General features: G+C 40.3%; 1 protein-coding gene across 1 annotated transcript in view; it reads left to right on the top strand.

The window, feature by feature from the left end:
- Positions 1-893: 893 nt before the first annotated feature.
- PJA2 (praja ring finger ubiquitin ligase 2) overlaps positions 894-15,299 on the top strand; it is a 31,419-nt gene continuing 17,013 nt past the window's right edge. Inside the window, exons 1-2 of the mRNA XM_035310532.1 lie at positions 894-1,004; positions 13,142-13,342. Of these exons, the coding sequence (XP_035166423.1) occupies positions 986-1,004; positions 13,142-13,342 (220 nt within the window). The 5' untranslated portion in view covers positions 894-985. The remainder of the gene's footprint in view (positions 1,005-13,141; positions 13,343-15,299) is intronic.

Below are 15,299 nucleotides of genomic sequence, written 5' to 3'. Positions count from 1 at the left end.
CGGCGGGCAGCTGCTGGCGGCGGCGGCGGCGGCAGGGACCGGGGCGGTGAGTGCGGGGCAGGGCCTTGGCCTGGGCGCGGGCGGCGGGCTGAGCCCCGGGGGGTGCGGGGCGGGCAGGCCGCGGGCAGGCTCGGGGCGAGGGAGCCGGCTGTACGGGGCCCGTCCGGGGGCAGCGGCGCGGCCTCGGCCGGCTGCGGGCAGCGGGAGGGCCCGCGGGGCTGTGCTGGCCCGCTGGGCCGCCGCTGGCACAGCGGGGCTGACAGGAGCAGCGTTCTGCTCCCTGTCAGTGCGCGAATCAGGAGGAGCACGCTTCTCAGCGGCAATTACACCTGGAAAGTACGTATGTCTAAACTCGCCCAAGCATATAAGTGTAATAAGTTTATGTGTAGTTGAGCCAGGCTTGAGCAGAACTGCCTACTCTTTCTCGCCCACTGAAGAAGGGAAGATGTCTGAACAGTGGCTCGGTAAAAATGCGGTTTTAAAGCTCTATTAAAATGCCCAATCGACTATTAAAATGCCCAATCGATGCACCATTATGAAATAGGACTTCTTTTTCCCCCTCACCAACACAACGAATTACAGCACAGCGTAGATAGCATGCAGAAGTTCTTCACAGGTGAAGGCCTCATCGAAATAACTTGTGCGTTCCTGCCCTGTTAAACTATCTCATGCTACAAAACCTTTTTATCTGTTAAAACAATCCAGTGTAGCAAATAAAACGTACTGGTAAGACATACTAGGGTAATCCTGCAAATCGTGTGATGGATTTTGGCAGCAAAAAAAAACCAAACTGCCATTGCTGCCATTTCTACATGACGGTCTCCACGGTGATCCATAGTACTTGCTGGGTTGCATGTGTTTTGATTCTTGGTCTCTTATGTCTTAGGAAGCTTGGATGAAAACAAAAAGTATTACTGTGCTCTACAGCAGCAGATGCCAGAACCCCATTGTGTCGAGGACAATGCGTTTGTAAGAGGGACAGTCTATGGCTTACAGTTTGCAGTGTAAGTACGGTTTGTTTGCCAGCTGAGGTAATTGGAGTTGTGGATGCACTTGAGGTTGCAAGCATAAAATTTGCAGTTCAACAGGGGTTTATCACAGTATTTCTGAGTAGTATTTTGAACAACGTACAGGGAGTAAATGTGTTCAAATTGATATATTCACTGATATGTTAATGATCCCTCTGTGCTTTTGTGGATAGGGCTGTAAAATTCAGACAGAGTTCACTACGGTGTTATAGTGACACCTCAGCAGCCTGTTATTTATAAATTTAGTGGTATATTTGGACAGGTCCAGATTGTATGTGCCAATTGAAATTGATACAAACATTTTAAAAACTCCGTTCATTTGAACATTGTTTCAAGATATTATAGAAACACTTTTGAACATGTCCTAAATGTAAACCCGAATCACTGGGGGAGGGGAATGCTTGCTAACCCTGGCCTTCTGGTCAGAGTACTGGTAGAGGAGTGATGCTTTGCATGTCCTTAAAACACACTCAGGCCTGAACTTTGTGTGGTACTTTCTGTCAGTGTTTGTGGTTTGGGCTTCTGTGCATTTTGATAGCTTGAACTGGAATGAAACACCCTTAGTGCTGTTTTTCACGGGAATATCCTGAAGTGCTTGGAGTAATGCTGTACTTGTTTAGTACAGGGGCACTTCCTGAGCTGTCAAACCTTTGCTACTTTAGAGGCCCCATCTGGTTGGCTATTTTTGTGGTACTTGTGGAGCAGTTCATAAGTTATTTATGCTGGGAACACAGGTAATTATTAACAAGCTTGTAGCAATGAGTGGAATAATCCGTAAGGACAACAGAGTGGGCACATGAATTCCTCAAAGCTTGTGTCATTGTGGAGGAAGATATTTGGAGATTCTGCTGCCAATAGTATTTATTATTCTGAGTAGTTGTTTTAAAACAGTTTTTCCAATCTGATTAATTTCAAGTGTGATGTTTTGATACCCTCATACAGCATTTCAGGTAGCCAACTGTGTGACTATGGAAGCAGAAAGAATTCCAGCTGGCACATACGCGTGTTCTTTCATAGGTACTTAAAATAATTTTAAAATGGTCTGAAAAGTCTGTAGTGTTTTAGCTGCTGAAATCCCCTGTGGTTTTCATGTATTGCTGTAACATCTGCAACACCTTTGTGCTAGATCCTGTGCAGGAAGAAAAAAATCCAAGGTGTTAACTGATTGAATATGAAATAACTACTTGATAACATAGACAAGTGAAGTACAGAGAAATGATACTGATGCTGATGGTGGACTGTGGATGATTGCTCAGGAGATTAGAGGTAATCAGCTACACCAAAATGTCCTTCCCCATCAGCTTAGTGTCAGAGGTTAAATAAACCTGAAATAATCAAGAGAAGTTTCCATAACTCAAATGACTTAAAAACATCAGCAAAAGCCCAAATAAGCCTTTAGTTTTAATGGCTCTGTAGCTGCCATTGCATTATAAACAGGCGAGTCTTCATCACATGTTCAGTGAGCAAGATATTTGTAGCTTGGTAACAGCTTCAGAAAACTGTTCGGGTAAGAATTTTAAGCAGTTCTCAGAGTCAGAGGTCTGCAACGCTACTTTTTTTTTTTGACTCTTAAAAATTGACTCTTAGGTATTAAATCTATAATGTGCCTCTAAGACTGGCATAAGAGGTTTTAAGTGAAAGGTGACTGTTTTTTAAAATGAGATGACAAGAAAATAGAGTATTTGTACCACACCCAGTGAAACGGTTGCCGTTTTATAGAGCATTTCAATTGTGTAACACTTTAGAAGTTTGTAAGAAGTAAAATGAGAAGAGGTCCAAAAGTAATAAAAAATGAGATGTTGATCGGTAGATTTATCATCTAAAGTATATGAAAGCAAATAGTGATTGGGAGTTGCACTGTAGGGCACATCTGACCCCGCTCACCAGGGGGCTGAAAAAAGCAGAGATGTTTCCCTCTCCAGTATAGTTAGAGATGATGTGAACCCCATTTCTGTGTTCTTGTAGCATATTCATCTGAAATTCAGGTGGGCTTGCCTGGGTGATGATAGGGCCGTGGGAAAAGGGGGGAACCTCAGGAAGGTCCAGCCCAGCCGCTCTGCTCTGCCAGTAGCCCAGCACAGGGTGCCTGTATAAGCCCTGTTCTCTGGACTGCAGCATGGTGATCTTCATTCCCCCCCTGAATCCCTTTAAGCTGTATGGTGTTACTGCAGGTAGAAACATTTCCCTTTTGTCACTTGCACTTGTGTTGTTTCTGAATGTCAGGGAAATCTTCTGTGCTGCAATTTAAGACCAACTTCTTTTTTTTTGGGGGGGGGGAGGGGGAGGTATAGTGCTTAAAACTCTGCAGAATGCTAGATCCAGTTTTAACATTGATCAGCATAGAGGGACTGCTTTGCATGCCTTGCAGCCCTCACTCTAACACCACTCAGTTCGTTCCTGTTTGCTGCGACAGAGCAGGAGTATTGACTCTTGTAACATGTGGGCCTCTACAGTCCTGTGGAGCTGCACATCACCAATTATTCTTGCTTTGGCAATTTGCTCCATTGTTTATCCCCACCTGACAGCAATGTCCTGCTCTTCTCTTTTTCAGAACTGTCTCACTTTCTTCCCAGGTGCATTAGGATCACTTCACATTACGCTTCTAAACTTCAAAAATCTTGAAGGCCCAACCAACTTTAGGAGAGGTCTCCTGTCTGTCGGCTGGATCAGAGTCTTTTTTGTTAGCTCCATATCCAAGAAACGGGGTACTGTTTGTGAAAGGAAGATGTTGTTCAAAGCAGTGAGTTTTCATTGTTCTTCAGGAAAAACAACCAAACACACTTTTGAATATGACTTAAAGTACTTCTTGTAGCAGATGAGGGTTCATTTGGTTTGGGGTTAACTTGAATTTAATAGAGGCAGTTATGTTAGATGAGAGAAAGATGACAATGGAAAAACACATCTTTGGGCATGATCTGCTGCTGAATTGTATCACTCCTAAGAGTTTTGAGCCCTTGAACTTCCACCCTGTGATTCTGCTGTCATCTTCTATGTGCTGCGTTTGCCAGTGAGAGGGGCAGTGACTGTTCCAACTTAAAGTATGTTGAGGTTACCTGCACTGACAAAACATAAAACTGAACCTTCTCTGCTTAAACTGTTCAAAAGTTTTGACACTTTGTTTAGTTCTGGCTTCCATTTGTGGCCTTTCAGCTCTGGAGAGACACATCCTCATCTCAAAAGTTTGTAATTGGAACTGAAATTGAAAAGCACAGTACGAAAGTCAGAGTCAAAGGGAAAAGAGGATGGATCGGGGTGGGGGAAGGTTTTGGTGGTGTTTTCTTAGTGCACAAGTAATCCTGAGTTTGAGAGAGAAAACAAGATAAACAGTGTGCAGGCAGTCTGAAAAAAGGAGTGAATTTCTGGATATCATTTTAAAAACAGGAGATGGAAACTACTCCTTCCACGCCGTTAGTTTGGTACACGTTTAGTGTGTGAGAGATTGCAGGGAGGAGAGACGTAGGGGTTCAGCAGGTGGCTGGCACCCTGAGATGTTGTGTCAGCAGTAATGTTTGTGTGCTGGGTCCGGCTGGGATGGAGCTCGCCGTCCCACAGCAGCCCACGCAGCGCTGTGCCCTGCACCTGCAGCTCCAGACGCCAGCTGTGTTTTGTCTGTGGCGGGGGTGGCGCTGGCACAGGACCAGGGCTGCCCCCCCAGAGCCAGCAGGATGGGGTGGGCAGCCCGAGGGGGGACACGCCAGGGCAGCTGACCCAAACTGCCCACAGGGACATTTGGGGAAGGGGCCCTTGTTAGGGAAGCATCTGTCCTCCCAAGCAACTGCGACACATTGAGGCCCTTCTTCCCAAGACGTGGCCAAAATGTACTCCTCGGTGGGAAGTACAGAGTAATTGTTTTCTCCTTTTTCCTCTGCAGTCTTTGCTTTTCTTTTCCTCTGATTAAACTGCTCCTGATCTTAACCATGAGTTTTTTTTTTTCTTTTTGTTTGTTTATTTTTGCCATCCTATTTTCTCACCCTGTCCTTCTGAGAAGGGGGAGTGAGACAGCAGTGTGGTGGAGCTGATCTGCCCATCAGTTGTTAAACCACTGTACACATCACTGCGGGGGCTACTGCCAAAGCTAGGCTTCTTATTTTTCAAGCTGTAATGCTCATTTTCTAAGGCAGGGTGGGACTTGTTCTTAATTGGTTAGTGCATGCGATACATACGCCATCCTTATCTTTAAAAGCTTTTAGTGCTTCAGTTCCTTAATCTTTCCTGTCTCTTGAGTTGAGTTTTAATGTAGAATTTCTGCTGAAGCTATTCCTCAGGATAAAAACTGGAAAAGCAATTATTATGGTAAGCCAAAGCTGGCAGTTGGTAGGACAGATTTGCATGTCCTACCAAAGTCAGGGTTGAGTCAAAGTCAAGGCAGAGGAAAGTGATGCGTTCAAACTATTTTCAGTTCTGTCTAAGAAAGTAAAGTGAGTGGGGCTAAAATATGAGCAAGGCAGTGCAAAGAAACCAGGCACAATGCAGAAGCTGAACACACATTTGGACCAGCTAACTGGTAGGAGGACAGTGGAAAAATCAGTGCTGGAATGGTTACAGATCACTACTCAGTGGAGAGAGTGGCTAAGGAATGCATGGCTAAGGGATGCAGGGATTCAGTAGCAGAGTTTGCGGTTTGCCTGACGATCCCTGCTTCTATCTGCTTGCTTCTGGCTCTGTTCTGTCACCTCAGCTGTGCTGATGCAACTGTCATCTAAGCTTAAAAAATTAAAAAAAAAAAAAGACCCTTACAAAGGGGGGATTTGGTGAAGCTTAGTAAGTTCACTTGGTCCAATTTACAGCTTGGCAGCCAGCTACTCTAACCGCAGCTGAAGCAGTATCAGAGCAAGCCTGCCTGACCCCGGCAGTTCATCTGAAGTGAACAGACAGCTGTGTGGGGGATTCTCTGCACCCGTGATGGCTGGAAAAGCCTGGTTAGGCTTTTAGGAACCATGCAGGATTTTCAGCTTCAGGAGAATGTCTAGGGAGAGAAAGGAACTGTGACAAGACGATGGTTTTTAGCAGCTGATCCGTTCAGACTCAGACCCCACTCTACATGGGAGGTGGTGACTGGGATCCACTTGCAAAGGAATTTCTGGACTTGAACTAGTTTTGTGTTTCTCCTTTTTGCATCTTCACTAAATATCTATTGCCCTGTGGCTATATTTAAAGCATTTTATTCAAAGCAATCATTTAGAGTTTCCTGCATATATTTGAATTTACTATTACTTGTATAGTACCAGCGCCTGTTCCCCTTAAAGCCTTTGGCAAAGTTTTTTACAATTTGGATAGAGCTGTGATGGTATATGCTGAATATCAGCATATCCATCATTAACTGATATTAAGGATATGCAGACAATGCCCAAAATATTAATCATCTTCTTTTAGTGTGCATATAGACTAATGCAGAAATTGAACTATTTGTATTATTACGCCTTAATGGGCTGCAATATGTCAGAAAATAAGTTTTGCACTTATGGCATAAAAATGAATATATAAAACTGCAAATTTTCAGGGAAATTCAAAATGGAAACTGTATTTAATATTGAAGTGGAAGGAAGCCACTACCAATTTAAACATCTCATTGGTGTGCTTTCCCTCTATTTTGGTCTTTGCAAAGTGATTCAGATCAATATCAGAATATTTTGCAGTGGCCTTCCTTCTGGGAGTCTTCCATTTTAAAGTATGTGTGTGTGGAGGATAACTTTTTTTTGTTTGCTGGTAGTATTTGGGTTTGTTCATATATATGTTTATTACCTTCCTAAGCAATTCCAAGGGATGTCTGCGCTGTTAACATAGTCTAACACTTGAGCATTTGTACAGTATTACGCTATCTAAGACAAATTGTATTCATCAGCAGGAAAAAAATAGGAGCGTGAAGTCTTCCTCGAGTTTATCTTCAGACCTCTGCTGTTAATATAAAAAGCTCTTTTTCTGAAACAGCATTTTAGGATTTCTGTTATCTAAATTGTTGATTACTTTTGACTAAAATGCAAATGGTCAGTAATGTGCTTCATCCATTATCACCAAGCATTACCATGCTATTAAATCTCTAGGGGATGGTATGGTTTTAGATGTCTCTTTTTACTTTTGTCTGTTCCTGTGTCTTCCCAAAGAACAATCTTACTGCTCTTCTATCTGACTTAGTACTCCTTGGAAACTGGGGCCTTGGTGCAGTGGAAGAGTGCACTGGACGACCTGAGTCCCTCCCTTCCACTTTCGCCCCAGAAATGCCCAGCCTTCCTCTCTTCACCTGTTTCCAGACTCCTGCCTGTGCGCTGCAGCTTTATTTTCCATCCACTGTGGTTTCAGGGAGAAGAACAAGCACAGTCTGGCTCTGACCTCTTTGTTCTCCTGCTACTGGAGCTGAAAGGCTGTGCAGTAAGCCCTGCTCTAGGGAGGAGGACTGCAGGGAGTGTGGGGAGGGAGGGCCATGTCTGAGGGCATGCAGAGCAGAGACTGAGGGAAGTGTCTTGGACGTGTGAGAACCTAATTCTGGTACTGCATGCCCTCTAGGATAGCATGCACTCATATTGTCGCCTGGTATTGTTATTTTACTGTCACTAGCATTGATCCTGGTTATATCAAAATTGATAGGGTCAGGCTTGTAGCGTCTGCTAGGTATAAACATGTTGGCACCAAGTGTGCATGCGTGCTTTTAAGTTAAGAGTTTAGTTTAAGATGACTTAGCAAATAATTAATTGTGAAGAGCCCTGGGGTGTTCTTGGAGTTCAAAAAATAGAAACTTGATGTAGTTAGTATTTTCATTAGCTCACCAATTAACGTTAAATGTTGAATTATTTTTTTCATTCAAGTGGACAAGGTGATAATAAGCATCTCTTGTCATCACAAAAAAAAACATTCAGATATCTTTAATTGCCTGTACGGTATTTCCAAAGTTAGGCCCACAGTGGAGGAAAAAATACCTGGTTCATATTTGCAGAAGGAATCCTTTGCACTACTGAGATCCCAGAGACCTAAATTGGTCAATCTGTTTGAAGGTGTAACCAGGTGATGTTTCAGACATTAACAAAGTCATCACCGTCTGTAATCTGAGAGGTGAACAAAAAAAAAGTTCATTTTCACTTAATGAGAATTCAGTGGAAAGCCAGCCTGCCAGCTTATTGAATTGGGACTGCAGGCTACTTCCAGCTTCAGGCAGAGATAAGGAGCTGTACTAAGTGAAAACATTGACGTAGTGGAATTCATATGCTCAAAGGAGAGTGCAAAATGACCTGGAAGGTTAATGAAAAGAGAATAATTAATGACTGAAAAATAAATCCGTGAAGCACACTCCATTTGTTTATATCCACATAGTTGAGCTGATACTGTTTATGGAAATAATCACTATTTTGTTCTCAAATATCCTAATTCAGAGTCTGAAGTCGCTGCTAAGCTAAAGACTTCGAAGGAAGAACTTTTGGATAAATAAATCAGGTCATTTAGTAAAATGTTTAATTTTAGATAATATTAGATAGATAAATCCCAGGCAATGAAGCAAAATTCTATCTGAACATTCATTGTTTTGAAACGGAATTCGCTAATGTATGTAGTGTGGAGCTTGTGAGCATAGTGAAGTATTTCAAGAATTTCAGTGCTGATCTGGCTGTAGTTGGGAGAGGGGAACTGTGACAATCTACTGTTTTAAATTATTCAGATACTTCCTTTTCTTTCTATGCCTTTCTTCTGTGAACTGAAATGGAATAATCTCTCCATTCTCCTGAGCACTGGTGCTTGCAAAACTGAAAGTTTTCCATTCAAATTCATTTATTTTTTTTAAAATAATCTCTTCTTGGAAGTTTCCAATACCTTTGGGAAACAGAGCTGTAGAATGCTGCTTACAGATAAGGAATACTAGTTAATAAGTTTAAAAGATAACATGAATATTTTTACCTTTTAACTTTTTTTTCTGAATTGATCAAGGACATGCTTTAGCAGTGATTCAGAACTAGCCAGGTTAGGGAGAAGGTGTCAAGAACTTGAGTTGCTTTTGTTTCACCCATTTGAGAGCCAAATACACTGTTAAACTTGTGTGCGTGAGGGCTGGCATTCCAACAGAGGACTCACCAGGTTATGGAGCAGGAGGCTCCAGTCTGGCCAGCTGTGGCTCTGTAAACCACAGTGACTTTGAGACTTGTACGTAGGATTGTGGTCAAGGTAATGGATCATTTCTGAATGCCTCTGTTATGGCACTAGGCTGTGAACAGCATGCATCTTCAGTTAGCTTTGAACATTATTGTGTTTGCTCTAGAAAAATAGTATTTGGTATTTGTGTGGAGTTAGGTAAGTCAGATGGATGGTGTCGATCCAGATTCTCAGGCTTTCTGTGTTAGAGCCTGTAATCTGCTGGCTCTGGGGAGTGAAGTCCTTGGTGCAGTATTCATGGAAGTAAAGAAGTCTGCTCCATTGCTTTAGTGATTAAGGCTCTGCCCAGGAAAGCTTGGGCCTACCTATGTTTCATTGTGCATTTTGGGAACCACTCTCCTGGGTTCTGTGTCTTAAATCCGTATCCAATAATTTTAAACTTTTCTGCTTAGTAACTGCTGTTAATGAGCCTTTGAGGAATTCAGGTGACTGTAGTATCCTTCTGAAACAATGGAGGTGTGGGTATAAACATCTTTAGCTTGACATGTGATTAACGTCTTTAGCCTTTTTCACATGCCTGAATTATTTAATCACCAGTGTGTTGCATCAGAAGGGAAGCACATCCTTTCATTCTGGCCTTAGATATGACAAAGATATATCCAACACTCTCCTCTTCTGCAGAACTTTGTCTTGTCAGCAGCAGTTGGATGTGTTTTGAACAGACCTAGCAAACTGAGCTTCTGGCTGCCAGGTAGAGCAATGCCCACTTTTATGGTTGGGTTAGCTGGGGGAAGAAACTGAGAGTTTATTACATGTTGCAAGGAACTTGATTGTGTGAAGGATTGATTGCTTGTAACAAGTGTCTGGATTTAGATGCCTAAATGCTGCCCATTTTAGGCATGCAGGCTCCTTATTTTGTTACCTAGGTAGATCTTTACTCTTCCATTAATCCAAATGTGAAATCCAAACATTCAGTAAAAGGTGAAGGCTTTCACTATTTTGATCTAGTAAACCTCTCCCAGGACAGAAGAGCTGTATGATGTGTCTTTTAAGAACAATTGAATACAAGATGTATACTCTGTTTGTGGAGGAATTACTTGGGGGAGGAGGGGAAAGGCATTGCATCCAGCTTTAAAGATTTTACCTGCTGTGAGCGTCAGTTTTTAAAAATAAAAAATAAAGAGTAGCATTCTAAGAGAGAGTTTGACTCTCTTGGTTCATGAAGAATACTGATGTTTTAGAGAACAAACTAAAATTAACAATTAAGCAGTGTCGCCGTGTTCACACTATTTTTTTGTTGCTGTTTCAACCAGTTGTATTAGTGTGTTTGAAGGCTGATTTCTCGGTTGCTATGCTGATTTACTAATCTAACCTGCATTTTGCTCTGCAAGTTGTCTGGATGTAGCTGCTTATTGTCAGCTCCTTCTGGCATTCTGTTTACCAGTCATGTTATAGTCACTGGAAGTTAAGAATTGTCAAAGATTACTTGAATAAACATGACTTGCTGGTTGACATAGTAAGGATTTTAACTGGTTGACTAATTAAGAAAATTAATTGTCACCATTGCGGGGCGGCCCCCCCCTTATTTTTTGCATTAGTTGCAGAGATTGTTTTGGCAAAGATGTTAGAGAATTTTAACATTTCTGAGGAGCAGCAGTTGCAAAGGATTACAGGAGTAGTATAGTTAATGCTGAATTTACCATTTTAGCTTCTGTTGTTTGTTACAGGATGGGAAGCTTTGGACAAATACTTGCTTTTTTTTTTTTTTCAGGAAGATTCGGTTCTGTGTAATCAAACTACATAGAATCTCATAGATAAATGAGAAAAGCAGCCTCTGATACCTGATAACTTTTTCTACAAAGGTTCAATTGGGTTCTGTCCCAGGTCCATAGAAATAAGAAATATCACCATATTATAGCTTGTGATGGGCATATTTGGACTTCGTTTGTGGAACTGGGCTGTGGCTGGAGACATTCCATGTGTGGGAAGAAAAGTGGAAAGAAGAGATGACTAGGGTTACACATTTTAGGAGAGATTTAGGGCCACAGATTTCATGTGGTAAGTTAGAGCAGCATTTTTTGTTGTCAGTGCTTTGTTAGAATTAGCTAAAGATCACAAAAATTGAAGCTGACAACATTAAATAGAAGACTCCTTATGTTATACTTAGCTTAAACATTGCAATTTTAAGTAATTGAATGGCAAATATTTGCTCTCTATTTTTGAGCACTGCAAGTCTCTTCATTATTGCTGTTAGTTCACCTGAGAATGAAGCACAAATACTTTAGACTCTTGTGACAGATATTTTTGTGCGTGGGAATTTTGTTTGGTTTATTCCAACCGTAGCTTTTTTCTTCTCTACTGGGGGGGGGAGGGGGAGCAATTATTTTTGTCCTTCTGGAAGCTTGCTTTTTCTTGAGACCTGGCACTTTCCACTATCATTCTACTACTTATGTTTGTCTCTTTTTTTTTTTTTTTTCCTATAGGGAAGATCACACAAAGTATTTCAACATTCTTCACAAAACTTTGAAGTGCAGATAGCTAGGAAGTGTTTTCAGAATTGTCATGCAGGCAATTATAGACAAACTCTTGTAGGAGGTTGTGTCTGAACCTCTTAAGACAGTAGCTTCTACTAGAAGCTGTACTTTATAATAGGTAGTTTTCTTCTATTTGCTTCTTCAGTTAAAGCTTTTAAGGGATCATGTGATTTTTCTGTAAGTACAGCCCCAGGAAAAAAACTTCATTAATTTTTTCCTTGCATTTTATTTTTTATGATTTACATTATGTAGGCAGCACCAAAACTAGTTTCCTGTATCAGACCTAGCAAAATGATGACTTCAATGGTGATGCTAATTTAAACAACAAAACAAAACAACTGCTTAAGGTCTTTGACAGTTGGTACATGTGCAGCTGTATTTTTTGGGTAGTCGTCATATTGCAAGTATAAGCTTTACTTGTGGGTATACTACTGAAAGCTGCAGAAAGCAACCACTAATAACTGTTTTCACATGCAGACATTCTCTTTTTAAGAGTAATGAAGAGTTTAGTTTAACAGCCAGGAAAAATAAAGCTTTGTTTTTCCCTGAAGTTCAGAAGACTGTGTTAATAGTTGCAAATCTTACTGCCCTTACATGTAATGCACCCTTCTCAGTTTGAGTTTCAAGAATGGAAGTGCTACTATGTTAACACTGTATGTAGTAAAGGTTAGGACATGAGATAACCATTGAACATCAGAAATACTAAACTTTTAATTACATATGTACAAGCAACAGCCTTGGATTACGATCTTTTGTGTTAGATTATCTATAGCTGATAGCTACTGCTGTACTAGAAACTCACCTCATTGGAACATTGGCAGCTTTCCCCCACTGTTTTTCAAGTTTCTGTGTAGCTCTTACAATTTTTAGCAAGAAAAACAGATTAAGATCCGTCAACATGGAATGCCGCTGTAATAACAGGAACCATACATGAGCTGTTGCCTTGTATGGCCATGCCTGAACGATGTAATGCACTTGGTCTTTTGTTCTAGAAGGTGTAATTTGATTATTTGTACTTTTCCTGTCACATGGGTAAGACAGCTAGTGCTAGTTGTATTGTGCTGCATTACCTGAAATCTTTTCTCTTATAGTGCTTGGAAATGTCTTGCATATGTATCATGGTGTAGAGGTGTATCACATTCAAAGAATAAAGGAGGTCATGTAGTATCTGGCCTTAATTTCACTTTTTTATTGTCTGGTACTTGCTTCAAACATGTTAAGATGAGGGAATTATTTGTACTTGTCAATATTTAGTGTAGATCAGAATCCTGTAATGTGCTTTCATGTATACACAGAGCATGTTAAGTTCTTAAAAACTGTATGTTAGTGAATTTCACAACTTTATTGAAGAGAAATGGGAAATTCCTTGCTAATACAGAGGGGAAAAAGAAAAAAACACAATCAAATTGTTGGGGAGAAGAGAACTTTAAGATAATGCTGTCTAACACAAAATTTTTGTTTGTTACTTCTTCTGTTCTGTTTGTTATCTTTTTTCATAATCTTGTCTAGCAATGGGTCAAGAAGCTGGAAAATCTGCATGGCCAAAACCAGTAGGTGGATATCAGACTGTTACGGGCAGAAGATACGGAAGAAGATATGCTTATGTCAATTTTAGACCATCTTTGAATAGCCAAGATGGAAGTGTGCACCAACACAATGGAGAACACGAAGGATTAGAGCTGGACAACGTTCAGGAAGAGATTTCTTTATGTATGTGCATATCTCTGTATATATTCCATTTAACTGGAAATTGAGGTCCTTGGGGGTGGGGAAGGGAAGGTGCACAGGAGCATGTGGAGAAGGGAAGAGAGTAGCCACACACTAATATGTGTAAACTACTATTTGGATGTTTTCGTAGAATGAAACTTAACATGAAGGCATATCAAAGTATTATCTCTTTTGCATTCTTATTTTGCTAGAATAAGTGAATTCCTGATTGAGTTAATGCATGCTAACCAATTATATAATCATAACGCTATAGAATTTCAATTATTTTGTCTTTGAGGCAAATTAATCCTTTGTAGAAAATGTCATTTGGAAGGGAATTCCTATTTTAACCTCTTAGTAGAACTAGACTATGAAACATTTAATCTATCATAGACCAGGTTGCTATGTAATTTTTGTCAACCTCAGAGTAGTTACAGTGGAATTATTTTAAGTCTGTATGACACCTTAAAAGTTCTACTTTGTTTATACCAGTTGGGCCACTTTCATTTTTTGGCTTAATGAGTATCAAGCATTAGTATTTACTAAAATGTCTATGACTTTAGTGTCTGGATAGTAATTTCATAATGAAATAGAAAGGGCTTGTTAGGTTAGAAACATTCCCTTATCCTAGTCAGTATGAGGTTGTTTTCTGTTTAAAAAAAAAAAAAGTTTGACATAGCCTCATAGCCTCAGAACTTCTAAAGTAACATTTTCTCCTTCCTTTGTAGACTGTTTCCTAACTGCTGTCTCCGTTCTTTTTTTTAAAAAAATTTGGTAATAGTATAGTGTTAACTTTATCATATGCAATTGCTCCCAGAGATTTATGTGAAGTGGATCACCATTGGATGACTTTATTAGTAGCTCCACCTCTGTGATGCTACCACCTTTTTATTACAGTTACTCAGACTTGTGCCTGCTCTTATTTTAGGGGTCATTAAAAAATGTGCCTTTTGGAGAGTATTAACTCCTTGTTCTTAGTGATTGTTGTGTATGTAAATTCTAAGAGTGACTTATTTTCTATGTTAACTAACAACAAAATGCTTTTTGTTTATTTAGTCTCTTATCACAGCTTTTCAGTTTCCTTTGAGAAATATTTTGAATTGATTTATTTCCCTCAACTAGGTTAAAATTTTCCCCTGTTGATTCTTGATTGTGCTGTGTCAGTGCTAACTAAAATGAGCTGCATATTTCTTTATTAATTGATCTGACATCTTAAATGCATCTAAGCAACCATGCAAGATTGGTAGAATAATATATTCTTGGGGATATTCAAAACCTGACTAGACACAGTCCTTGGTTACCTGCTTTAGGTGACTCTGAGCAGAGGGCTTGGCCAAGATGATTTCCAGAGGTGCCTGGCAGCCTCAGGTATTAAGCAATTTTGTGAAGAAACTTCTGATTTTAATCAGATAATGCCTGTAATGCTTCCAGTATTGCTTCCAACAAGCCAGACTCCTAGCTGGAAGGCACAGATTATAAAAGAGTCCTGTGCCACAAATTCATCAGCCTAAGCATGGATTAGCCAGTTAGCTCAGACTAAAATTGGAATGAAATGAATGATTGGATACAAGTAGTTACAAATACCTGCATAGTTGTTAAAGAGTTCTCATTAATGTCCTCCATGCAGCCACTGTTTCAGATGCTTGTGAAAAACTTGTTTCAGATGTCCACTGCTGTTCTGTTTCCCCTTTTATTTTAAACCCTGGAATGCTTATTTTTATTTTACATGGTTTCCTACCTCTGCCTGTTCTTAAAGTAGCATGTTATGGAGTCCTTACAATGCATATTCCATTTTTTTTCTCTTGTAGTTAAATTTCAAAGTCTGTTAATACCAACTTAAAAATTTTAAGTACTTTCATTAAGTAATGCAAGCCCCTGTATGTCCAGAAACAGTTTGGAGCTTACAGATGACTTGAAATAAGCATTAATTTTGTCATACTAGTAGCAAACATATTTTTAC

The sequence above is a fragment of the Oxyura jamaicensis genome, chromosome Z (assembly GCF_011077185.1).
Source record: "Oxyura jamaicensis isolate SHBP4307 breed ruddy duck chromosome Z, BPBGC_Ojam_1.0, whole genome shotgun sequence".
In the NCBI taxonomy this organism is placed as follows: Eukaryota; Metazoa; Chordata; class Aves; order Anseriformes; family Anatidae; genus Oxyura; species Oxyura jamaicensis.
The sequence above is the reverse complement of the archived record's forward strand: the minus strand, read 5'-3'. Positions and strand labels throughout refer to the sequence as shown.